This window comes from Thunnus maccoyii, chromosome 19 (assembly GCF_910596095.1).
Source record: "Thunnus maccoyii chromosome 19, fThuMac1.1, whole genome shotgun sequence".
Classification (NCBI taxonomy): domain Eukaryota; kingdom Metazoa; phylum Chordata; class Actinopteri; order Scombriformes; family Scombridae; genus Thunnus; species Thunnus maccoyii.
In genome coordinates this window covers 14,410,813-14,437,905 of record NC_056551.1, presented here as the reverse complement: position 1 = coordinate 14,437,905, position 27,093 = coordinate 14,410,813, and the positions used below count along the sequence as shown (strand labels likewise).

The 27,093-nt window shown below is 39.8% G+C and overlaps 2 protein-coding genes across 3 annotated transcripts; both read left to right on the top strand.

Moving 5' to 3' along the window:
• Window positions 1-930: 930 nt before the first annotated feature.
• Window positions 931-16,791, top strand: dgcr2 (DiGeorge syndrome critical region gene 2). Of its 2 annotated transcripts, XM_042395400.1 has the most exons (11): window positions 931-1,350; window positions 7,716-7,748; window positions 8,848-8,970; window positions 11,456-11,542; window positions 11,662-11,872; window positions 12,616-12,692; window positions 12,791-12,973; window positions 13,071-13,274; window positions 13,447-13,599; window positions 13,987-14,223; window positions 14,312-16,791. In XM_042395400.1, exons 1-11 carry the CDS (start codon window positions 1,269-1,271, stop codon window positions 14,542-14,544), a joined length of 1,623 nt encoding a protein of 540 aa, XP_042251334.1. In that variant the 5' UTR covers window positions 931-1,268; the 3' UTR covers window positions 14,545-16,791. The 2 variants fall into 2 exon arrangements, with proteins under 2 accessions (XP_042251334.1, XP_042251335.1); XM_042395401.1 differs by lacking the exon at window positions 7,716-7,748 and having other exon boundaries at window positions 932-1,350.
• Window positions 16,792-17,655: 864 nt separating this feature from the next.
• On the top strand, window positions 17,656-21,931 carry car15 (carbonic anhydrase 15). The gene is made up of 8 exons (XM_042395402.1): window positions 17,656-18,106; window positions 18,227-18,256; window positions 19,123-19,299; window positions 19,391-19,536; window positions 19,655-19,747; window positions 19,832-19,898; window positions 19,990-20,150; window positions 20,234-21,931. Exons 1-8 carry the CDS (start codon window positions 18,055-18,057, stop codon window positions 20,456-20,458), a joined length of 951 nt encoding a protein of 316 aa, XP_042251336.1. The 5' UTR covers window positions 17,656-18,054; the 3' UTR covers window positions 20,459-21,931.
• Window positions 21,932-27,093: the final 5,162 nt, after the last annotated feature.

Sequence of the window (27,093 nt, the reverse complement as noted above, 5' to 3'; positions counted from 1 at the left end):
TATCTTATCAAGGGCTCTGATACTCAACACCAGTTTCATCCAGCTGGTTATAGGTGAACATATAATGATACTGTGAGATTATTGGTAAATGGCATGGATTACTATGGATGTACATGTTGAAAAGGACAAAAAACATTGAATAGCACCATCTTTTGATTTTTTAGGAGTGTTTGTACAACTTCTTTTTCATTTCGAGTGTGGCGTTTGAACTGTGGCTCAGTGGTTGTATGATTTGTGACAGTATGATAATGGTTCTCCACACTCACACACAAATCATGTGCAAATGAAAGCCTGAAAGCGGATGTTAAGACATTAGATGTCTTCCATCATGATTACAAAAGTAGGCTGTGAATTCCCATAAAGGACAGGGACAGGGACTGACCCCTTATGATAACTGCAGTCTTTGAGTTTGACCCATGGGCCATCTCACAAGGTCAAATAGGTCAGACTGCCCCAAGAAGGGAAGGAAGACCATAAAATAGAGAAAATTACATGATCACATTAAGGGTAGAAATGCATATTTATGCTTTATTTTGTCACAAAGGACCCCAAAAGTAAAAGGCAAATCTAATTTCATGAGTGTTTTTAGTAAAATAATGACTTAGAATAAATCTCTGCTTGGCTGGAGTGATTGATGATGTGGGGTCATGTTCATTTATGACCTTGGGGTAAGTGATGTTGTCACATGTAATTAGTTTTTTAATTAGTACTACAATAACAGCCCCTTTCATGATTGCTGTGATAAACTGCGTCCATCGTCAGCGCTGCACACTCAGGTCAACCAGCGATTATATTTTTGGGTTGGATTCATCATATAATAATGTAAACGGACACACACACACACACACACACACACACACACACACGTTTAGTTATCGTGTGTCACGCTGGGTATAATCGGCTCAACTCCGCCCCGGCAGCTCCTCCGGTTGATAGCCTGTGCGTTGCATGATTGGGATTGTTGTGATGGGACGACGCAGCCATCTTGGATCAGCGCCGCTTCACACCGAGCAGCAGCAGAGGACGTTAACGGTTGAGCCAGTTGGCTGCCGTTAGCTGCTCGGTCAGATTAAACCGTCGCTGTGCGTTGTGACTATGCGTTTCAGGCGTTATTTTTCTACGTTAGCTGCCGCTTTGGGCGCATAAAAAATGGGCGTAAATCGAGTTAAACGTTCAACGTTATAAATCCGAAGAGGTCGACGGCGGCGCAGATCCTCTGTATATTTGTTACATTTCTGGATAGAGGAGTTACTATGAATGGAGGATAAATGTTGCCGAAGGCTGACAGCAGCAGTTTCGTCCTCTTCTCTCTTCTCTTCGTCCTCACATTAACGGACCCGCCACGGACAGGTAAATAAATCTCAAGTTGTTGTTGTGTTTTTTTCCCCCCTTCTTCCTCTGCATACATTCCCGTCGGCTCGACGTGAAACTGGGAGAAACAGGGATTACAGCTGTAACGCTAGCGGCAGGTCAGGAGAGGAGGCCTGTTGGAGAAACCACGGGCTCCGGTGATTTTTAAACCGCAGCTGTGCTCCTGCTGGACGGCGTGGCTTGACCCCTTGCCGTCGGCACTGTGACAGTATTTGATTTTTTTATTTTAAAAATTAGGCAACTAAAAGCTTCACTCGGCAAATTATAAACGACAAACACCTAGCGAGTGCAGCCCACTTAGCCACATTTGTTTCTAGAAAAAAAAAACAACAATTAACGCTATTTGGGGTTTTTTTTCATATAAAGACCGTTGCCTTTCTTTATAAGTAGTTTTGACTCTAGCTAACTGATGCAGCTGTATTGGAAAACTATCAAAAAGATATATATTGACTCATAATAAAAGATGGGTGTCTGTATTCGTCTACATGTGTAAACAGTGTTTATCCTCAACTACATCCCTTCGTCGGTCTCCGCTTTATCCGTGAAGATGTAATTTGAAATGCATGTCAGAGATTCATGCTCCTGCATCAAAAACCTCTGCTTCTCATTGACTCATCCATTAGTTACACAGTTAAACATAGTAGATTGATACACTACACCAGTGTTTTTTTTCAGCCCTGGTCCTGGGGCACCCCTGCCCCTGCATGTTTTAGATGTTTCCCCTCTTTCAGCACACCTGATTGAAACCATCAGCTCCTCATCGAGATCTGCAGAAGCCTGATAATGAGACATTAATTTGGATCAGGTGTGTTGGGGCAGGGAACCGTCTAAAACATGCAGGGCAGAGGTGCACCAGGACCAGGATTGACAAACACTGCACTACACAGCAATACAATGTCGTAACACTGTCATAAACATGCCTTGAACTTCATTTATGTGATTTGTAAGTTTATATGTCGAAATGGGGAAAAAATGTATCCCAGGTTGATGTATTGTCACAGCTGCAGCACATACTAGAGACACAATACGGTACACAATTTGTGAATAAAACAAAATTAAATTCTAGTAAGTGATTGCATCCCTTCCTGCAAAATCTGGCCCCTTTCAATACGATATCGGCTTAATCCACTTGAGATTTTAAGACATGTTTGACACAAAAGGCATGTATTCTGACTTCAAATGCAAATACATACATTGTTGTCCCTGGATACATTCTTATCAGCAGGAAGACAGATGCATCTCGGGGTTTTTCTTTTAGGCTCTGTCTTGTGATCTTCACAGTTGGGTGGTAGGGAGAAACTTATCAATTCAATTTATGGATAAACACAGAATTGTTTGGCCCGATCCAGAGGAGCAACGCCTGCCCTGAGAACATGTTACACAACAAAAACGCAGCATGCTTCTTGGTGTTACATTGTGTTGCAGCTTTAGCTCTCGGGCAGATATTAAGTTCGTATTAGGAGGCTCTCTGTGGTTCATTTCACTCAATTATAGAGTGTAATCAGCTGTAATTATGCACCTTTTCAAAGGTGAATTGAATTCATTATCTGCTGCAGTGTTCTTAAGTGAACACCTTTTTTGTTTACATAAGTGGAGTGGGTAATCCATCTATATCTCAGCTTTGTGCCTAATACTTTTGAATAGAGTATTTCGTGCTCTGCTATTTGTTTGGGTGATACTGTGACCTTCATGCCAGTGCTCCTACACAGGTACTCCATAGTTTCTTGTATTTTTCACAGGATTTTTTGGAGAAGTTGTTTTTTTTTTTTTTTTTGCAGAGTACTGGTGCGCATCAATTGCAGGGCGAGCTTCCCGAAGCTTGATGCCTGCATGACTTGGACATTAAGCTGAAGAATAATCCAGTTTGCTGTAATATAATTCAATTCAAAGATTCAAACACTTTTCATGTCACACGGTGTCTTACAAAATCTGATTAGCAGAGGCACATAAACAGTTATTGCTTCAGACCATCTCTGAATCACCGATCAGTACTTGATTTTGACGAATTTCAAACTTTTATATTTGGCTTAGCTGATTTCCACACTCAGATATTTGTAAAAAAAAGCCTTCATTCTTGTACCTTTAGGTCTGGACTTTTACCTTTTGCGCTAGGCAACTTTAAAGTACAAAAATTTGCATGCAGTTTGGCTAATGATACTTTAAAATAAAAATATGTGATTTAACTCGTAAATGCACATTACACATAACACTACATAACAGTGCAAAAGTATGTCTCAAATGTAAAAACAGGAATGGATATCATCATATACACATGACAAAGCAGTACGGTGGCTCGGTGGTTAGTGCACATGTGTTCCGTGGTGGCTGTATGTTCTTCCCGTGATACAAACACATGCATGTCAGGTGATTTGTAGTCTTGAAACCATTAAAGGATATGAATGTGATCATAAATACATTGTCCATCAGCATAAGACTGACTGAAATGTGTACTTGTGGCAATTTATCCCACTGTGTTTCTCAACTTCCTACTCAAAGCAGGGTTAAAAGTTGAGAAATAAAGACTTACTGTCAAGTTGGTCTTACGTACATACTTAAACACAACAGTCATAAATGTGTTATTAGAAGCTGGAGGCAGCTTGTAGGTTTGAATGTGAGACTGCACAGCAGATACGGAGCATTTGTAGGCCACTTACAAAGCCTGGATTAGGCTGGACTACTTCAATCCAGATTCTAAATAAATGTAAAGAGGCTCAACACTGCTAACTTTGTCTCACGAAAAGACTGCACTTGCGTTTACAAAAAGTTGGCCATAGTTTAACATTTGGCAGGCAACATCCGTCGACACCCAGTCAGATTTTTTATTTTTTTTACCTGATACCCAACCGACAAGACTACAGTTACGGTTGACCCAAATTGCAGTGACCCAGATGAAGCAGATATGAAATACAGTCACTAATTCTTACATTGATGTGCTTTTTTTTTGAAAGACTACTGAAGTAAACATTTGAGAAATAAGCTGTGTTAATTATTTTGACAGTTAAGTGTTTTCTGGCAGCTACCAGCACCAGTAAAGGAGATTATACAGCTTGTTAATAAAGTCTTGAAATTCATCAGAAGCCTTCTCCAAATATCGAGCTAAATTATGGCACCATTGTGATTGTTCTTAATGAGTTTTCATAAAATCATCCTAGCTGTAGTCCTCAGAGCCATTGACTCATACATACAGCATAACTCTCATCCTTGAGTAGGTTATTTAAAGGGTGAAAAATGATCCACCAAAAATTAAGTGTTTAATAAATATTTTTCTTTCAATCAGCAGTAAAACAGATACTAAAAATTGGAAAAATTAATGTTATTCTGCCTAGTTAAGTATTTAAAGAGTTATGTTTTATTGGCCTACATTAGCAACGAGTAAAAGAACACAGAAGAGTTATTTCCTGCTGCAGGGAGCTGTGGGACAGCTCTGACCTTCTACACATTTCTGGCTCGAGCACACGGCTTTTACGCCACGGCACCTGAAATGGTTAGCAACATCTTGTCCATGTCGCTGTCCTGTATTGTTGAGCAGCGGGAAGTGCGTGTGAAGGAAATGGAGACGTCACGGGAGACTGAAGAGTGCTACAGGGCAGAAAGATTTCAGTCAGGATGACAATACGAGGCCTTGGACCTGATGTCCCACCAAGATAGATTATGTTAAGCTCTAGGTCAGTAAAGATCATCCTTATCGTCTCTTTAACACATCAGCTGTTTAAATGAATCCTCTCTCTGTTAACCATTTAAGTATTGATGGTGTGGTGATAAAAGTGTCAACACTTATGCAAAACAGTTTGGTTTGTGCAGGAGTTTGACTTTAAGTGCTTTCATCCACACACTGTTGAGAAAATAAATAGTTTTTTAAATGTGAGATGTAAAGGAAAAAGAAATGAGTGCCTGTACCCACTCACTGCTTTTAACAGCGAGTCTCAGTGTTGATGTGAATCATCAGTGGTTGGAGATGATGGGGTGTGTGTGTGTGTGTGTGTGTGTGCACAAGGCCAGTTCGCTGTGCCGTTCTACTTTGGTTAGGGCAGTCTCTTATTCTTTATTGTGTTTTCCTGTTGGTTATGTAAGAGATTCAGAGGCTCACTTTTCTCAGGGTAGCTACTGTTCACTCATTTGTAGACACAAAATTCAAAGCTTGTGAGAGAAATAGCTCTAGATTATTATCCTGCTTTCACAGTGTGCACGCAAACCATATAAACTGTCAAGCATGTTTAACAGTAATAACTTTATTTATATAACACTGTTGAAACACAAGTTACAGAGTGCTTTACAAAGACATAAAAACGAGAAATTACTAGATAAATAAAAGTAGAATTGTTACAGTAATAATGACAGTTGAAGTATGAATTACTAAAAAACAGATGAATAACCAATTCAAGAGAGAGCAACTCTGGAAAAAGTGCGTTTTTAAGAGAGATTTAAAAGCAGAAACAGAGCATGCCTGCCTGTTCTCCTCTGAGAAGTCGTTCCAGAGTCGTGGCTCCAAAGTCTCAGTCTCCTTTGGTTTTCAGACTTGATCTAGGAATTACAAACAGACCTCTGCATGATACCTCGCATAGGACTTCTTGTGGTTAATCATGAGCCATTAGCGGTCTTCTTCTAGCTTGCCTCATCACAAAAACCGAAACATTAACCTCTTAATCAAATGTGTGAAGTCCCTGCCAAAAAGGGAGCAAAAAAAAAGAGCTTTCAATCAGCTATTGACCACAGCTGATTCAGATACTCCAATCACCAGGCGGCTCAGATAATGGCACGCGAAGTGCACTTCAAATCGAAGCTGTTATAGCTTTAGATAAAGGCTGTTTTTAATCTAGAAATGCTCGAGCTGTGCCTTCAACAAGTAATATCTGATAACCTAGAGTGGTTCGGCACTGGTATCTGAATAAAATCTGCTCATGTGGATATTTGAGCAGGAAAAGCACAGAAAGCATAAATATTGATGCATGCAGGCAGCGAGAGTTTATTCAAACAGAGCTCACGTGCATCAGAAAGCACAAATTGGGCATTATTTTTTTTTAGCCCCGAGAAAGTGTAGATTTAACTTGAAAAGAGCCAGAAAATTTGTTTCATCGCCTGGCAGACGTGTACAGGCCAGGAAAACGCTCCAGTGAAGGTGTTTAAAGCTCATGTGTTGATGTCTGCAGAAAATTAGCAAATGTACAAAGCATGAGAGCGAGAGTTAAATATGACGGATATGTTATACTTTCACATTATTATAATATCTTTCAGGGAACTTCAGATTTACTTGTCATCTTTTAAAGCAAAGAACGTTTATTACATTAATTATTAACATCGCAAATCTTCTCTAATGTTTTCGGGATATGTAGTCTCTAATGTTATCCATCATTTTGACACATATTCAGGTTTGATGGGATCAGCGGTAATGCACTCAGTCCCAGGAGACTCAGACAGGCCTGTAATGCGTCTCAATCCACTTAGCATCAACTAAGACAAGGTGACGTCTGCTGTGTTAGAGGGCTCTCAAAACACCTCTATTGGCGTTGAGGTCAGCCGTAAAGGTTCACTTTTTTTAGCCCAGACTATATTTAAATGTTTGTTTTCCTCTTCATTTATAGTTAATAACAGCACAGCTTAATGTAGCTTTAGCTTTCTGAAACTATAAACATTGTTTTGCAGTCTCACACTGGTTTAAACTGGGTCCAGTGGGGAAATGGTGAAGGCCTTCAAAAATCACCTTATGTGAACTTTTTGAACTTGAAGCTCACAGCATAACTTCACAGGTCTGTATGTTATACAAAGTGAAAACTTTATTTATTATATTTTAATAACTTTTATTTCTTTTCTGGGCCATAAACAGGATGTAGTGTGACATCTGGTTTGAAGAGTACATCCATAATCGTGTGGGACATCTGAATTTGTCAGTACATTTCCAAGTAATACAAAAGACCAGTTTTATTTTATCTTTGTGTCAAAGCTCAGATTAGGTTTGACGTCGTTCGGTGTGTTTTGAGTACATCAACTAAGGTGGTTGGTACACAGATGAAACAACAGTCACAGTCTTGAAATAGCTCTGAGGTTTATCTAAGTAAATAGTGTAGCTTTATTTGTGAGGTGAGTGGGTGGTCCAGCTTCATTTTTAGGTAAACACAGCCACCTGTATACCAAGAACAGATGGTTTAATACACCCTGTACTGTGCAAGCAGCTTGGGAAATCACTGACAAATGCCAGAGAAGTGTTGACAGCTTAAATAATAGATTCCCTTACAGACAACAGGATGAATATTGTCCTTTTTTTTGGCTCAAGTGCAAAAAAAAAAAAAAAAAATTGGCATCACACTCTCATACAGGATAGTTCACTCTATTGTTTCTATTTGTTTCAGGTCCGCGGCTAGCTCTGGCAAGATTATTGTCAGGTAAGCAAGCAGTATGTGTTTCAGTGTAGCTGTCTGATCTTTTTGTTAGAATATAAAAAAAAACTCCTTCAGTTTGAAAAGACCTGTGATTTGTTTATTATCTTAATGTCTCACTTTTTAAAAGTACTTTAAAATAGAGGAAGAGTCATCCCTTATTATTCTAAATCCTTTTCTAAGTAGCTAATGTAGTTTATCTATTGACCTATTTCAAAACAAGGCCCGTTGAACTTCCTCTCCCGTGATCAATAACGTTGTTGGGTCTTGTTTGAGTCCCTCAATGGACTCGTTCATTCATCACATGGGGAAGGCTCGGCACTGGCAGCCCTGATGCAAAGGCATCTTTTATGTTAATCACACATGGCGTGGAGACCCACTTAGCACAAAACGGTGTTGCTGGAGGATAAAAGCGGACAAAAGGCCTATAGAGAGTGTGTGTAAGTGTGTGTCTGCTGTAGGTTTACCACTTCTTAGTTTCCTTCCTAACAGTCAGTCGGTTTATTTTCAGAGGCCTGATTTAAAAAAAAAAAAAAAAAAAAAAAAAAAATGAACTGCAGTAGCTTTAAGACATGATCAAACTTGTCTACTGACATGAAACAGAAAAATGTTCTTTTGGTGGATTTCTAAGTTTGTCTGAACTAATCTGAACATATTGAGTTATCAACCACTGCGGATTTTCCTTTTTGCCAGGTTCCCTTTTCTTAAGTCTGACCAGTTATCTTTTTTTTCCCCCTTCTGTTGCTGTCTCTGTATATTAAATTGGCGAATGAGCTAAAAAGGCTGAAAGGAAATGTAGCCTATATTATGTTACACTTTAATGTCCACTTGCTGCTGGTTTAGTTCATTTATTACCGGTCTTATTTGACTGTGATTTCTTTGTTCGCTCTCGGGAAGAACATTAAAAATCAGTTTTATCTATTCCATCCCCTTAATTTTCACCCCATCACCATCTAAGGTCTTTCCTTTTATTAGCTGCCATAAAATCTCACGTGGCCTCACCGACTCCTCTGCTGGACTCTAATTTAAAACGTTTTTCTCTTGTATAGAAAAAGGCTTAGTCACGTGCAGGTATGACCACACGAACTCTCTTGTCGTATTTCAGAGCAGCGCTGCAGCCCTGGGCAGTTTGCCTGCCGCAGTGGGAAGATGCAGTGTATCCCAATGTCCTGGCAGTGTGACGGCTGGACAGCATGTGAGGACAAGAGCGACGAGATGGACTGTCCCCGTGAGTATATCTCACTTAAGCCCTTTTACAGCCACCCTGTTACCTAACACCCATAACACCATTGATTTCTGGAAAGAATAGCGACACGGGGCGCCTTTTCACACTTGGACAATGGGGTCACAGCTGGAATACACAGAAAAATGCTTTAGAAAAATGCCTTTAAGACACTGGGATCTAATCAAGCAGTACTCAGAGAGGTTAAGTGATGTATTTTGACCCAGACACATTCATAGTATGTGTAGCAGTGCGTAACTCGACAAAACCCCCAAACACAGCAGCTGATTTGCTTTAACCAAACAGCTCAGACGTGGTTTTAAGTCCTCAGCCAACAGTGAATCAAAATGCAGGACCGGCAGCTCCGGACTGACAGCGTCAGATGGCAGAGGGGAGGCTGGGTTTTATTCTGAGTGGCTGCACATGTGTCTGTGTCTGTGTTTTTGTTTACCATTTGTTGATCTCTTCAACACTGCATCGATGTTTCAGCGCAAAGCCTTTTGACCGAAATCCTATTGTTTTCCCTTCTTAAATCCAGAGAGACCTTATCCCCAGATCTCTGACCGCATAATGGGAATTATTGAAAGGATTGAGTACAGCATGTGACCTCCATACAGCAGTAGTGGTGCATGCGTTGAGTTAACACTGCAGGCCTGCCAACAACACAGTTTTTTTTGTTTTTACATTGGATCATTTATTCTTGAGTAAAAGTACAATTTCAGAACAGGCAATAAAAGCAGGAATTGTTTAGAGATAAACAACAGCACTGAACAATGTTTATTCACCAATTAAATGGTTGCTTACCACAAAGGCATATACAGTATAATCTGTGTGATCATAAGCAAAAAAAAACATTATGTTTAAGCCCATTTCTAATGTGCAGACTTGTTGTGGTTTCATGGTTAAATGCAAGAAAACCCTAAACAATGCTCACTCAATTCGCCTCAGTGAGGCCTTATTGTCGACTGAATCAACAGCACACACAGAAATCAATCTGGTTTGAGATTTAGCTATTTGTTGAATAACATGGCATGGTGGAGAAATCCTTCACACAAATTCAAGCAAGACAAACACCAGATGAAACTGTTCAAGCTCATAATGGAGAAAACTGAAAAGAGGAAACTGTAAATACACTCTTGGCAAAAAAAAAAAAAACACACACACAAAAGTACAGAAGTAAACCAGGCTGCAAACAGTCGCTGTTATTCTACATTGTACATTAATACAAAATACATAAATAATACAGTCTAAAGATGGAGGAAACAAAGTAGAATAGAAATAATTATCATAAAATTAAAGAAATTGGAGAGTTTTTAGTTTTTAGATTCTCAAAATGTCACCAGTTATGTTTTTCAGTTCAGTTTAATGTCTGAATTCGAGGAGCTGCTCTTGCTCAATAATTCAAACGGTGCAGCAGAGGTAACCTCTATTGTTATTTTTGTAACCAGTAATTCCTGCTTTTTTTGCTCGATCTGTCAGCAGATTTGTTTCAGTTTGGAATGAATCAACGCTGAGATTATTTTAGTTGATCGGGTTTAGTGCTACCTGTAAATAATTAAATTTTCAGCACACAAGTAATAGTGAACATCAGCCTGCATTTGTTCAGCGTTTTTATTCACACAAAAAAAGACAAATCTAATGTGCGTTTATGTTTCCCCTTTTTTAAGAGCAGCAATTCTACCTGTTCATTTTTTTGTATATTCAGTGCTGCAAACTAAAACACAGCACTGCTAAACTAAGAAAAGTGGGTAAACTAAAATATGGCTGTTGGTATTTGGCCAATTTCATGAATTTTACATCAAAAAGAGGCACAGTGATGCATCTCTTTTTTTTGTCATTTTTAGCAGGACTCCCCTTCCTCCTTCCTAATCTTGCATAAAACCGAGGACTTGCTCAACACTTGAGAGGATTATTTACAGGAGATTCATCCTGACGTCAATTTCATCGAATTTTAATTTTACTTAAGTAATGCTTTGGTTCTGCTTTTATCTTCCCAAATCTGTATCAACTTCCTCAATCATGTTTTTGAGACACAGATGGTTGTCATGACACAAACTGCATGTTGCTAAATTCTTATCTTAAGTGATGTATCTCAACACGGGCGGAAATGTTGATCAGAAAAAACATGAAGTGGATAACAAGTGAAAGAAAGAGGTAGTTATCCAAGAGCTATAAATGGATATTTTAGCTTCACATGGGAACTTGTAGCTGAATTGTTTTGTCGCTTGTGCACACAGATAACTTTAAAAGCGTCGACAGTTTATCCATTTATCTGTCAGGCTATCAAACAAATGAAAAGGGGTTTATTCTGGCTGGCGAACACTTTATGTGTGTGGGCTTTGATAACCTCAGGAGCGGCCTGACAGTGCTTCATTACATCACAGGCTTTTAACAGGTTGCACAATACAAACCAATATCTGCACTAAAAGATGATCCAAAGTTCAGGAGAACTGATGATTGATTGTTGACTTTGAGTCATTTGTTTTTGCAGCTATAAAGGAAGAAAGGTTTCGTTTCGGCAACGGATATGACCAGGTGGAAGACGTCATCGGTGTGGCTCAGCCTGTGCGCTTCAACAGTAAGCGCTTAACTCTCCCTCACTTGATTGTAGTTAATTATATGGTTGTTGAATCTGCATTATGTTCGCGTACACAGCTTTCATCAACCATGACGCTAAAGTTTCTTTTTCATCCGCAGAGAAATGCCCCAGCGGGTGGCACCACTACGAGAAGACAGCCAGCTGCTACAAAGTGTACCTGAGGAATGAAAACTACTGGCAGGCTGTGGACACCTGTCAGAAAGTCAACGGTTCATTGGCCACGTTCGTTACCAACGAGGAGCTGCAGTTCATACTGAAGATCGAGGTGGACTTTGACGACAAAGTCTGCGAGCGCAGAGATCAGTGCAAGTGAGTTTTTACTTCACTGTGATTTGTTTGAAAGATGTTTTAACATCAGAATTGTCGCTCCACATACAAGCAGAAGTTTTAGATTGTAAGTTCCTGAAAGAGCTTAACTGTATGGATGTTTTTACTGTGTAATCAGAAGTTTGTGCTTTTCTGCAGACATTTACAAGTTAATACAGTGTGATGAACTTTAACTGGCTGAACATGCGCGCTTGAAATCACAACCGTCAAGCTTTTTATTCAGTCACAGAGGAAGCAGCTCAATCTCTAGACATTAAAACATTTAAGTTTCCTGTCTGCTTCTCTTTCTAACTTATCAAACCCCATGTTGTGCCCTTGTTGATCTTTTTAGTTCATATGATATAAAATCTACAGTCACATGTTTCAGCACAGTCTCGCGATACCAGACAATCGGAGATCTCCCAGCCTACCGATCATCTGGGGATTTCTGAATAAATGGCTTTTTTTTTAAAAACTCTCTAATTGTTTCCACCCAGTTTTAACAAGGAAAGCTGGGATATTGTCCTCGGTCTCAGGTTGAGCAAAGTGTTTAGAGACTGACTTGTGAGTCTAGTTTCAGCATGTCCCAGCAGAGGATGGTGTCAGTGATGATGCTTTGTGCTTTGTTGCAGGCCATCTAGTGGCCAGTAGCGGCAGTTTAAAGTGCTCAATATTGGCTTTGGATTGACGTATAAACCGTTTTACACAGTACATGTAAACATTATTGTAATTTCCTTTTCTTTAAGGTTTTGGGTAGGCTACCAGTATGTGATCACTAATCAGAACCACTCTCTCGAGGGCCGCTGGGAGGTAGCATATAAAGGTAATTAAGATTTATTTGCTCTTTTAAAAAAAAAACAGAAAGCTAACTACTGATCTGTAACTTAAGTGTTGTAATGCTTTAAAATATTTTCTGAGCAGGGTCTATGCAGGTGTTTCTCCCACCTGAGGGTCTGACCAATTTTGGGGAGGCGTCTCCCACCCAGGACAACGTCTTCTGCGCCCAGCTTCAACGCTTTCAGATCAAAAGCATGAATGAACGAGGTCTGCACAGCTGGCACGCTGAGAACTGCTACAAGAAGTTCCCCTTTCTCTGCAAGAGGAGTATGTGCTCGTTCTGTGTTTTGTCCATCAGACGTCATTCATTACAGTCATATGATTGTTTTTGACTTTTTGCCCTAATGTCGTATTTCCTCAACAGGACAAACGTGTGTGGATATTAAAGACAACGTTGTTAACGAGGGCTACTACTTCACCCCTAAGGGGGACGACCCGTGTCTGAGCTGCACATGTCACGACGGCGAGCCTGAGATGTGCGTGGCCGCGCTGTGTGAGCGGCCGCAGGGCTGCCAGCACTTCCGCAAGGATCCCAAAGAGTGCTGCAAGTTCACCTGCCTGGATCCAGGTACTGACACATCGCACTGATCAAAGCAGTGTTTCATCTCAGCAAAATATTTTCTTGTGCACAAGAACATTCAGCCAGCAGAAACTTTTAGCCTTTAGCAACTTGTTATTTTAAACAAGCTTGCAAGAAGTAATATTCTTATTTTGTCATTTTTCCATCTTTCTTTACTCAGATGGAAACAGTCTGTTTGACTCAATGGCCAGCGGGATGAGACTGATCGTCAGCTGCATCTCATCCTTCCTCATCCTCTCTCTGCTGCTCTTCATGGTGCACAGACTCCGTCAGCGGAGGCGCGAACGCATAGAAACACTGATTGGTGGGAACTGTAAGCATTAAGCCTTTTGGACACTCGTACACACCCCTCTCTGACTGATAATACTTTGGTTATTTAATGAGGCTTTCCTGTCATACTTAGTGTCAGTTAAAACACTGTAACTGCAGCACAAGTGTTATTTTGTGTTATTTTCAGCTTCTGAGCTCGAAACTAAACAGTCATTGCTTATTAAACAGTTGAAACTCTTGCAGCTCAAGACTATTGATGGAAACATCTTTCCATTTCCATAAAACCTGAGTCACATAAAACCCTCTACTTTTTCTTGCTGATCTAATTTATGCTGTAATTGAGGGTTTCTTTTTAATAAGACGTGTTTGTGCATTCTCAGTGCTGTCTAACAGCATCGTCCTGTGTATCTGTCTGTTTTTATTTGCTCAGTGCACCACTTTAACCTTGGAAGACGAGTCCCAGGCTTTGACTACGGCCCGGATGCCTTTGGCACCGGCCTCACTCCCCTGCATCTGTCTGATGATGGAGAGGGCGGCGCTTTCCATTTCCAAGAGCCTCCTCCGCCGTATGCAGCCTACAAATACCCCGACATCCAGCACCCCGATGACCCCCCTCCTCCGTACGAAGCCTCCATCAACCCAGACAGCCTCCTCTACGTGGACCTCGGTAGGCGCAGATCCTTTCTTTAGTTATTCATCTATCTCATTATGTACAGAAGAGAGTCTTCATTTTCTCTCTTTGTCGCTACCTGCAGGTCACAGCGGGGTTTCCATGGTTCCGAGCCAGATGAACGTCATGGTAGATGGGCTCCAGGCCGACATTTCCAACACCTCTGGTCCCGTGCCAGACTTGGCGCCGTCCTCTCAGGAGAGGGAGGACTCCATAGATAGCAGCACCCTCCTGGTGGGGCCCGACACCCCGACAGATGGCCACACCCCCGCTCCCATGCCCGCAGACTGCGCCTCCTCCCTCAGCACCATGGTATAGGACTGCAGACGGACAGCAGGACATTCCCTGCTGGTTGAGGAAGGTCACGAGTGTGTTCTGCTCCACCCACTGCGCCGGGGAGAGGACGCAGCAGACTGATCTGTCGTTTATCAAAAATGCTGACTGCAGAGAGAGTTAAAAGTTTGTACAGGCATATCAGGAGGTGGAGCCGCCTGGTTCTTTGAGGATCACTCTGCGAAGGCTCTGCAGTCAGAGTTTTTTTCAAGACACTGGCATCAAAAGGAGCAGAGAAGACTGTTTCTGTACAGAGAAGAAAAACACTACATTAAGGCTGAGATGGCTGCACTTTTACTTTTACGCATCGACTGAGCAAAGCTTTCCAAACATCTCAGAGTTGGCCTGATTGGTCGAGAAGCCCTGATGTAAATACCCCCTCAGGTCTGTGCCAGTCAGATTTGTTATACTTGTGTGTGTGTGTGTGTGTGTCCAGCACAAGGCGAAGAATGACAGACGGGACAATGAAGCCAGCTTGTGCTCCTTGTGCGTTTTTGTTTTTTTTGTTGTTTTTTTTTTTTGCATCATACCGTCAGTCAAGCGGATGAATCTGAATCGATCTGTCCGTCTCCAGGCTAAAATAACATTCTTATCAGCCTTGCCTGTCGCGGCATGTCCCACATCTGGATTTCTACTCGCTCATAAAAAAAAACCCTGCTGTCCCCTCACTTTCTTATTAGTCTGATACATGAAGCTGTCTTCCAGGTTTATAGCGCATATTTGCAGCAAAAGGTGTTTTGTAGTTTAACATTGCAAGAAGGTACGGTTAGGTCCCTCCTATAGTGGGTTTTTATAAGGTAATGCTGGCACAGAAGCATTATGTATCAACGAATGTTGTGGTACTGATAAATCTGAGTTTGGTATTGTGTTCTTTTGATAATTTATGACCGCAGGCTGTAATCTCGATTGTTTTATTCTTGGATAGAAGCAGTCTGAACTCCCCGTTGAAAAGCGATGAAGCTTTTCAAGTATATGTGTGTTAAGATTAGGGATGATATCCTGCCATTGAATTTCGAAAAAAAAAAAAAAAATCAATTTATTTAAAATAACTGTTCCAATCATGAAGTCACTGAATCATGCAGATGGTCCCATTGTTACATTATCATCTCTTCTTTATCATGAACTGTGTATTTGCTAAAATGTTTTGCACGCTCATCTGTTCATTAAATCAGGTTTTTTTTTTTCTGTTTTTTCGGGAAAAACTATTTTTTTGGGGGGGGGGAGAACAATTTGTCAGGTGTCACATTTGGATGCTGCCACTCCATCGCTGATGTGTCTTTATGTGTGATCTTAGTTACCGATGATGTTTTCAGCTACTGATGAAGGTGACGTCACCGACCACAGCTGCGAGTCTGTTTCTGATTTGGTGTTGACGGGTCTAACCGTTTTTGTTTCTCAATGGGATAAAAAAAAAAAAAATTGTAATAAAAGGAAAAAGTGTAAAGTGCATATTAGGAGCGAGTTAGACCCCCTATTATGACGACAATCGTTTGATTCACTCAAGGATGAATTTTACATGAATGAAGGAGTCAGATCGTCGGGCCCGAGAAGCTCAGGTCGGAGTCAGAGCGACCCGCAACCACCAGCATTCAACCTGCTTTTCATCTGCCTCGAGAAAAACTGTGTGTCTGAGCATCTGCGTATCTCATGTTTGAATGTACTGTGTGTATAAAACATTATTATTATTATTATTATTATTATTATTATTTTTGTCAAGCTTATTTTCCCCTGTTTTTCTTTTTTGTTTTTTTTTTGGCATCGACAATCCACCGTGGATTATCCAACAAACAAACTCATGTTCTCATAAATTGTGGGGAAAAAAGTAACATGCATGTGTGTATAGGAGATGGTGTACTGGTTTGTTTTTTTTTGTTTTTTTTCCCATCATCAAGTTTGTTTGGTTTTTATTTTTTCAACCTTGCTTTTTGGACCTGCAGTGCATGTTTTTATCTTTTGGCATGCTGAGAGATTTTTTTTGTTTTGTTCAGATGTTTTTTCTTTTTGTTTTTTTTTGTTTGTTTTTTTTAATGGAAACAGCCAAAACGGTCAGTCCTGTATAGTAGGTTCAAAGACTCTTGCATATAGTTTAATATCTCCGTATGCATCGAAAAAAACCTGCCCACGACCCAAACAGCTGCATTTACACTGTAGTTTCTGTGCTCGACCATGGCGGTGTGACGACTCATTTTACTGGATTTGAAATGTTTTATGTATAAAACAACAGATGCTACATTTTCATTGTCTTTTATTTCATAGCCTTTAAATTTACAGGGGTGGGGGCGGGCGGGGGGGGCTTGTGTTTTTCTGAGGTAGATGTACATCTAATCAAATGCCAAATAAATTGCACCATGAAGGACGACTCTTGCATCAGTGTGAACACAGACTGAACTTTACATCGAGCCTCATCAATCACGACATTCAGCCGCTCTGTGACTTGTTTAGGAAATTCCTCCCGTCTGCGTTTGTGACCAAATGTCAAAGAGGATTAAGGTGGGATGGAAGGGAAAATCCCCCTCTTCCCCTTAACAGTGAGACGTAGGTTGTCTCGATTAAATCCCAACCCACGGCAGCAATCAAAAAGATTCAGATAATTTAAAGAAAGTGGATATAGCGCACCTCGCTGTGACTCATAAAGGCAGCAGCCAGAGCAGAGATAGTGATACCCTGCTGGAGAGCAAGAAAAGAGGCTTTGTTCACACGGGCCAAGTAGTGACAGAATCACATAATCTATTCCTGGATGGGAGAGACGTAACACTTAACGCTGAGCTGTCCATGATGATTGGATTTATGAGACGGTGGGAAAATGTAACATCACATAAAAACGTATTATAGTTATGTCAGAATGTGAATCTGAGCTTTTATATTTCAAGTTTAAGGACACATTCTTGTGCTACATAAGTAGTTCATCATTTTTTTTTCACATTTTTGGAAAGAACATGTTAAAGTCATTTATATTAAAGCATAAAATTTCAACAATAATCCACTTTACTGACAGGAAATTAGTGAACATTCCCTTTATTTTTAATGTGTTTAACAATAAACATACATAAAATGTGCTTTCACATAAAGTGATGAAAGTAATGTTTCTTTTTAAACTAGAATTGTGTATTTCCACCTTTTTTTTTTTTGAAAATACACAAACAGTTCAGCATTTTTAAAGAAAAACCTTAAATTCTGATACCTTTTAATTCAGTGCGCTACACATCCTCTGCCTCTTCCCATGGTGGAGGGATGAATGGGTCTTGTTACTAGTCATTGGGCATCTATGCTGAGGGTGGAGGAGGAGGAAGGGGGGTGGGGGGCGGTGAAGTGAAGCTGTCCCTGCATCAATGAGCCTGTTGATCAGAAAAGACCACTAGACTGGTAATGACACGGTTCACTGATCAGACCGGGAGAATAAATAAAACTCGGCTTTCACCTCCGGCTCCACTGCTGCTCGGTCTACCTCAGATATACTGACACCTGTCCGGAGTCGTCGCGCCGCGGGATCCTACCATGATTTTAGCTGCTGCTCTTCTGGTGATCGTTGTTTCGTACGTGGATTCAGGTGAGGATGCTGCTTGAGTCTCATATAGAAAATATAAATGTGTCATTTATATCCAATTTAAGGTAATACAGTAGGAGGACGGAGTAATTATGTTAACATGTTACTATTTTTATATTCCAGATGACTACTGTTATAATGAACCACATTGTGGTAAGTGACACTTTAATTTAAAAACTCAAAGACTCTGATATCTTGCTGAATATTTAAAGTGTGTGCTTTCTTGTGTGTGAATAACTTAGACGACCTTACCGGCCAATTAAAGACATTATTCAACTGAAAAAAAGACTAATTTTACACAGTTTGGGAAAGTTACAAAAGTTCTGTTTCTATTATTGAAAATTCAAATTAAATCCAAATGAAGTGTGTAGCTGTTTTTGGCAGGTGGCACCTTAAAATGAAGCAGTGTCTGTTTGCGATCCTTCATTACAGGCTGAAAAGGTTTTAATCATCCAACGAGTGACTTTTTTTACTCTGAAGCTCTCAGATTGTAGAATATGAATATTTGTCAAAGGCCTCAAGAGGTTTAACTACTGGGTAATTTGTAAGAAAAAAAAAGGCAAAGAACAGAGAAAAGTGAAGCGCAAAATAATTTAAATTTAAGTGGCAGAACAGTATCTTTCTAATACTGACAACACAAAGTCCTTGTTCTGGAGCTTTCTATCATATCAGATGATTTTCCTCAGTAGATGGATTTTGCTCTATCTTGACCTTAGGAACATTTGTTGACAAAATAAGTAATTTAAAGCACTCAGAAAAACTGAAAATTACACTGAAAATGTACAATTCCAATAACTTTTCACACAGATTGTGTGTTACAGTCAAAAGCTCCAGAACAGCTACTAAAGGGACCTTGTTGGTAGACAACATCAAGAATGAACTTTCAGAATCAATATTTTTCTTATTTCCTGACACAATAATAATCTCGAGACGCCTCAGATTTATCTTGCAACCCCATTGGGAGAAACAGTCTTCCACTGGTGTATTTGGGGCTCATGTGGTCTCTCTGCCACCCTTAGATCCTTACGCATGGGGAGACACGTTCCCCTCATGTCACCCTTTACTCGAAGAGCACCACTCTCCCATCAATCTGGACCACGAGATGACCAGAAATGAGTCTCTGGGGCCTTTGCATCTGGAGGGCTTCGACATGCTCCAAACAGGCCACTGGACGCTAAAGAACGACGGACACTCTGGTGAATATACAGCAGATGTCGTCACGCACATGTGTATGTGTGTGTGTGTTATTGTCCGTTTGAGTTAGTGATCTCATGTTTGTGCTCACAGTCGTGTTGCAGGTCAGCAGTGGCATGTCAGTGAGAGGCGGAGGCCTGCCAGATGTGTACCACACCGTCCAGCTGCACTTCCACTGGGGAGGCCCGGCCACTAACGGCTCAGAGCACACGATGGATAGACGCAGATACCCAATGGAGGTACAGTACGGTCAGTAGACAGCTCTACACTGTCACAAAACAACTGATTTGGCAAACTGATTGTGTGCAGCCGCCCTTTAATGTCTTTAAAAGTCTTTTTTTTTAAATTTATTGCCAGATGCACGTTGTCAACATGAAGTCCATCCATCCGAATATGTCGGCGGCCTTGGATGATCCAACGGGGCTCGCTGTTCTTGGATTCTTCATTGATGTTAGTTGAATTTAAAACTTTATTTTACAGCATTTGTAGTTATTTTCAGTCAAAAAAAATCCTGATTCTGTGTTTTTTTTGCAGGTTGTTTACGCAGACAATGTGCATTTTGGACACATATCACAAAAACTGTCCTCTGTTGCTTACAAAGGTTGGAAGAGAGACAAAATATTCAGTCCTTTCCGCTTCTTTTCTGTTATTTGTAACTCTGTTCTCATTACGGCTGTGTGTCCTTCCCCAAGGCCAAACTGCAAAAGTCAAACCATTTCCACTGATGAGCCTTCTGCCGAAGCACAACATGAGTCAGTATTATCGTTATTACGGCAGCCTCACCACTCCTCCGTGTTCTCAAGTGGTTGTTTGGACCCTGTATGAGGTCCCCATCTACATCTCATGGTCTCAAGTAGGTCTCTTGAGTCATTTCAAATCATACCCTCTACACGAGTGCTGTGATTGAACATGATGTTTATGTTTCCTCCTCCTCAGCTGGCTCAGTTTACCTCACAGATCTTCTCCACAGAGGAAGACGCAGAGCAGGTCACACCTCTACAGAACAACTTCAGACACATCCATCCCACCTTCAGTCGCATCGTCTCTGCGTCCAAAGATGCCAAACTGCTCAGAGGGACGGCGAGTCATCCCCTCAGGTCAGCCGTGTCAGTGCATCTGCTTCAAATCATTTTGCTGGGAGCTTTTATCTCTGGACTTTAGCGCTGCGTTGAAACACTACAAAGATGAGTTAATGTTTTTGCCACTCAGTTTTTACCCTGAAAGCAACGTGTAGGAGTTAGTAAAGTTTATTATTTGAACCTGAGGTACCGTGTAGAGTTTTCACATCAGTAGAAATGCTCCAGCAAAGAATAAACATAAAAAAACAAACTGTGAAGAAGAGTACTGTAATATGTTGGATTGTTACTAAATGTTTTGTGATTGTACCCTGCTGTCTGCAGGATTATTTAACTCCATTTGTGCATTTAACCTACTAACAGTTAAAACAATGTGAATTGAACACTGGTGTTCAAACATGTTTTATATGCATTTATGACCTGTTGCATTTATAGCTTGCTCTTGAAAAGGTATAATCCTAATATAAACTGTCTTTTCATTTAGCATTAGCTGGCTAGGTGAGGTTGGGGTCAGAGGTCATTTGTAACACCCAGTACAGCCGGGAATGTCATGAGTTTTGCAGATATTTGGTCATAAAACAAAGAACTGGACAAATTCTGAAACAAATTTCACAGCAGTTCATCCAATAGTTGTCAAGATATTTCATTAAATACCCCCAAAAAAGTCAAGGTTTAAGGTGATGGTGGAAAAATCAGAGGATCACCAAAGTCAGAGGGATTCATCCTCTGGGGACTACGAACATTTGTACAAAATTTCAAGGCAGTCCATCTAATAGTTGTTGAGATATTTCAGTCTGGACCAAAGTGCTGAACTGGCTGACAGACCGACACTGTATATGCTGCTAGCATGGCTGAAAAGAAAAGGGAGGGCAAATAGAAAGTATTAATCATGAAGATCTTTGGCTGTTGTTCACATTAAATGTCTCTATAATACAGATCTCAAAGTGTAAGTTGAAAGCAAACTGTATGTGGTGGCAGCAACTCACCTTGAAGTCTAGTCTAGTCAGCTGGAATTTATAGAGGCGGATAGAAAGTACTGAAAGTTATTTATAACCCCAAACAAACCACAACGTCTGCTCTACTGCATCAAGCTATTCCTATAATGGTCTCTTCTTGGCAGACATTTGACATGTCATAACAGGAAAACCACAGGTATTATTAATAATATTAAGTGTTACCTATTCCATTTGACCTGCTGATGAACTTTAAATGGAACCGAGCCATCGTTTAACGTGATTAATTACACCTGTGCTTCTCCTGCTGTGACAAGTCAAAACATCCGCTGTGAAAAAAAGGCCTGTCGCAGAACAAAGAGCCCATTAAGAAAAAAGACCTAAAATAAAGTGGAAGTAATGTTTTTCTAATGAGCCGGCTCTCCTGCATCCAACATGCAAAATATTCTGTGTGTGAGCCTGTGCATCATTGCTTTGTGTGTCAATTCAATTTGCATATTTGCCCGGACCCCCGAGCATCGCTGTAAACTAGCAGCATGTAGAGAAGGGCTTCAAGCATGCAAATAGGCAACACTGAATGAAAAACTGCAAGATAAAATATCAAATATGAGCTTTAATATCAGTGTTAAAGTTCTTTTTTTTTACTGAATGTGTTATAACATTTTCTGTATTCAAACAATAAACATGTTTTATTCAATGTCACGTTTGCTGTTGTTGTTTTTGAGTAGCGAGAGACATTTGCTTTCCCCGTTTGCATCGTTTCCTGCTCTGCGAGGTGATGGAGATCATGCAAAAAAGGCTCCGATGAGTTGAAAATCTGCGGCTGAGGTGTGTCAGCGGCATGAAATATTAAAATCACACACGTCAGCAGGTGCGTACAGGTGTTGAATAGATGTTGATGTGCAACAGCGCTGAAAATCTGTGTAAATACTGCAACAATGTCAAAGTGAGGATAAATCATAGATGTGAATGTATGCTGTTGTGAGACTAGGAATGAAAATCTTTCTTTATATCATTTCAAAACTTTAGTAACTGCATGTAAATACTTTAAATCACATATGAACCTTGCTGACTTTAATTAATAGCAAAATCATCACTGACAACTTTATTAAGACACATTTTTAGACATGAGTAGCTGTTTCCTCACATAAAGGAGAGAAGAATAACATCGCATTTACAGCTGATCATCTCATAATCCACTTAAATACACAATACTGACTGTGCTGTGAACGTTTGGCAGCAATTAAACCTTTAACCTTTAAATATGAGGCATGAACACCAGGTTTTTTTTTTGACATTGTGACCATTTCCTGTTAATTATGACTGATAGGTCACTGGAACCTGCACTCTCTTCATATTAATAATAAATATATACTTTCTTCATAAGTAATTATCTGAATTTCACTCAAAAATTATTGAAGATTTGTCATTTTTATACACATTTTATGAGAAAATATTAGAAAACATTTATGTTTTAGACAGCTTGTTTCTGGCTGTGATCACTGCACGCTGGTGTGCTGCATTTTACAAAGTTGTTTACTTCATGCTGACTTTTACTTTATCAGATCTGACATTCTTTCCACTAGACCCTATTTTCTCCTCTCGTGTCGCTACGCTGTGGCTTTTTCCACCCAACACCTCCCCATTCCTTCAATGAACTGGAGTGTTAGTAGCAGTCCTTTGATTAAAACTGACTCCGTCCAGCGTATACAGGACATTAACACATACAGAACGCCATCTATCAATCAATAAACAGCTTAATTAAAGCTCTCATCAAACTATCAAACTACAAACATATAGGTTCTATCTCTCCAGTTGGCTAATATGATTGTAATATCAGATTCTCTTCAACATAGTTGTAATAAATGTGCAAAGAGTGTGTAAAATGTAGTGAAATAAAAATATACATAATACATGCTGTGTAAAATGATGCATCTGAGTGTTGATGCTAATGACAGAGATGTGGTTCACAGTAAATACTGTAGATACCTGACAGAGATAACTTATAACGATGAACAGTTCCCATGAACGTCCATAGAAAATGCATACGAGTCATTTTTGGTCCACTTTTTGAAGGTTTTGGTAATGACACACAAACTGTTCTTCTGTAAAAGAGGTAAATAAAGTGTCAATGTTTAGATGTCATAAAGAGGATCTTTGAGCAACACCTGAAATATGACATGTTGAAATAGTTTAGTCACAAACCCACATATGCATCTAAGGGTAAAAAAGACATGATTTCCCAGAACAAAACAAAAAAGTCTGTGACAGCACATCACCTGTGGAAGAATCTTATTGAATTTGTCACTCTTTACCAGCAAATGTGCAACAATAAAAACATAACATCCAGTTAAAAAATATATTTAGGTCGAATATAACTTCACAAACATTAAAGAAAATACATCCAAATGTTTTGGATTTCTGTTGGCATGACTGTGTGACGGGACACTGACGCATCACTCAGCGGTAAACAGATTTTGAGTTGATGTTAGAAATTCCAATTTGTAAATATTCCAGTTTGTCTTACAGTGTGTTTACTGGGCAGTAAGATGGACAGATGCTGGTGCTGATTGGACCGGCATGTCTCTCAGTGAAGAAGACAATACTCATCCAGTGGAAAGTGAGGAAACCCAACTGTTTCAGTTTGGAGATCTGGCTCAAGGAACATCTGGATTTGAGGGTCCTTGGACTTGAACACCCCACATCTCATCTAGATACACATTGTTGTGGAGGTTTGTTCACAGTTTTTTTGCTCTTTGTTTGTTTCTTAAGAATGTAGGACAACCTCTTTTTTTTTTATATATGTGCGACTGTTGCTAAACTGTTGGTTGTAACTAAGATTGGTCTCATTATTGCTCAACATCATTAAGGTCCATGTTTATCAAAGGAGTTGGAAAGAAAACCAACAAAACAAGAGAGCACAGTTGGACTGATAACGTCTGACCAATCAGACGGCTCGGTGTGGAGGTGTGTGTGTGTGTGTTTGTGTGTGTGTGTTCATCTGTTGGTGTGTTTGATATCATTCAGCAGCTGGAGACGAGTGTAAAAAAAAAAAAAAAAGGCTCCCATCATGCTCTCCTAGCCCATCCTCTCCGCTTGTGGTCACACCATCCTCCTCCTGATACGGCCTCGTGGTCGGCACACACACACACACACACACACACACACATATGCACGCGCACGCACACACACACTGTCAGCCTTTCTCTCACTCTCTGGACTATGTGAATGTGAGCTCGGGGTTGGGCGAGGGTGACGTCAGGCTGCAGATTTTCACTGCAACCAAACACAACAGCAGCTGAACTCACTGATTAACAAGTCAAAGCTTTAATCAGAGGAGGAAACGATGAGCGAAAATCAGCAGAACCGTTAACTCGAGACAGACTTAAGCCACAAAAATGACCTGAGAGTTGATTTATCTGATACTGGACTCTCTAAACACTTGATTTGACTTAAGACTTGAAAGCAAAAACATTAAAATCACAAGTTTTGACCCAATAAACTAAAAAAAATAAGCCACACAAATACATATTTACGTATTTGCATTAAAGGGATTTTGTGTCAGCTATGTAAAATAAAAAGGAAAATGTTCAAATGGCATGCTGATTTTAATGCTCAGGATTCAGACAGCTGAAAAAACAATGTTTATTTCTGGAGGGAAATTTGACTGGCAGCTGCGCTCACATTCACTCAGTCACACACATTCATACCTGTGCTGCGTTTGAGGGCACCCAGACGATCCAGACTCATCCTGCCGGTCTCTAACCTCAACCCACTGACATCTTTTGTTTTTAACTTTTAGTTTTTGTAACATTTTAAATTTAAATACACAGGTGCAGTTTATTATACAGAGATTTAAGCACCGCCGCCCTAGAATTGAAGACAAAAAGAGAAATAATGTTAAATGTTATGTGTCCTTACAGTAACAATCCCATCTCATCCAGTATTAGTATATAGTTGAGTGTCTAAAAGAAAAGAAGATGCTTCTCTGATGCCAGAATTTGATAACATTTTTTACTTGCAACCATGAGGATTTTCAGGAGGTAGACAAACCTTTAGAGAGAATGAATCAATAATAAAACTAAAGCTGAATATGTGGACAAATCTGAAATAAATGGACACGGTCCACCGGTGCAGATCCACTTTCTCCAACAAGAACAGAGAGTACTGGGTTCCAGTTCATTTGGATTTCTGCTCAGGGGTTGTAAAAAAAAAAAAAAAAAAAATGAATCAGATTGTTTTTTAGCTTGCAATTTGTTCATGAGGACTTGGGAGAAGAGTCAGACTAACTCTCAAAAGATTTGAGAATTGGCTTGGGACCTGTTCTGACAAACTTGTGACTCTCTCCAAAATACTTCAAAACAGCTCCGAAAAACCAGCTGCTGCAGAGTCCAGCTGGAAGGAAAAACCTCAGTCACATGGTGGATCATGAATTACTGCATGAAGGAGCTTCAATATGCTATTTTGTAAATAAAAATCTTGTCACTATCATGCTTGTTAGATGTTTTTAATGTGAGGTATTGTGTCGCTTTTGCTGTGAAAAATGCTAAATAAAGAATTATTCACTTACAGTTTTAACACAACAAATTCTCCTAAATTAAACAAATGTTTGTTTTTTAATCAAATATGTCCTGCTTGCCTTTATTTGTAATAAACTCTATTACTCAGTCAGTTATCTGTAGTGTGAACATCCTGACTGTGTGTGTGTGTGTGTCTGAGGACAACGAATCACATGACCTGCCGGACACGGAGTCATTGTTTCGTCAGCTGATTTCATTCATGAAAATTCAGCATCAGTAGGACTGTGCGGCTTTATCTCAGACTATCAATCTATCACTAATTCTCTTTGTTCCCGTCTTCATGAAAAACCACCACCGTTTATGGATGTATGCAAAACTGCTTTATTTCCATTTTTTTTTTTCCTTTTTCATACATTTGTTGTGTAATAAATAGACATGAGAAACAGGCTGACTGTTCAGTCCTCTTCACATGCCGATTCTGCACCTTTTTGTTTTTTCTCCACACCGCAAACAACTTTTCATAGAATTTACAACAGAAAATTAAAAAAAAAACAAAAAAGAAAAAAAAAAACAAAGCTTGACACAAGCTGAATTTCCTGCTACCCAGCTCGTCGCTCACCTCATATGTTACATAGATCTCTGAGCTGTGTTTGTGTAGCAAATCCCCGGGGAACAAAAATATATATATATTTATATAGTATTCACAGTTACAGTATTTACACATTGTAGGATTACAAAGCAAACAGGCAGAAAATGAAGACGTTTCTACAAGAAACAATCTTTCAAAAAGGGAGGTGGAGACTTTTCCTGTACACAGTGGACCTTTTTTTTTATCTTTAAATAAACAGCCTTTTAAACCCTCAGATTCCTTTTACAGATCCCTGAAAATATTATTAAATACTCAGTCTTTTTGTTAAAAAAAAAAAAGAGAGAGAGAGAGAGAAAGATGCATCTTAAAAGTGTTACCCCTGTGACGATAAAAAAGCTTTTAGATCTTCTGTACAATAAGTAATCATATACAATATACACATCACTGGTGGAAAAAAAAAAAAAAAAAAATCTCCACAATCAATTCAAATGAATGAAAAGCAATGACTGACTTGGTCTTGAGGCTGAGAGGGGGAAACTGATTGGCTGAGAGAGGGCGTAAAGCAGAAGTGCAAGCCTCGAGTGCATTCACAAATATTTTTTTTTTTAAATCTTAATGAGTTTGAAAGAAAGAACAACCTTCAAGAGCTACAACGAGT

Excerpts from the sequence above, each read along its gene's own strand:
- car15 (XM_042395402.1), top strand. The coding sequence starts at position 18,055 with ATGATTTTAGCTGCTGCTCTTCTGGTGATCGTTGTTTCGTACGTGGAT. Across the intron at positions 19,300-19,390 it reads AAAGAACGACGGACACTCTG|TCGTGTTGCAGGTCAGCAGT; the intron begins GTGAATATACAG and ends TTGTGCTCACAG. Across the intron at positions 20,151-20,233 it reads TCTACATCTCATGGTCTCAA|CTGGCTCAGTTTACCTCACA; the intron begins GTAGGTCTCTTG and ends CCTCCTCCTCAG.
- dgcr2 (XM_042395400.1), top strand. The coding sequence starts at position 1,269 with ATGTTGCCGAAGGCTGACAGCAGCAGTTTCGTCCTCTTCTCTCTTCTC. Across the intron at positions 1,351-7,715 it reads AACGGACCCGCCACGGACAG|GTCCGCGGCTAGCTCTGGCA; the intron begins GTAAATAAATCT and ends TATTTGTTTCAG. Across the intron at positions 13,600-13,986 it reads AACACTGATTGGTGGGAACT|TGCACCACTTTAACCTTGGA; the intron begins GTAAGCATTAAG and ends TTATTTGCTCAG.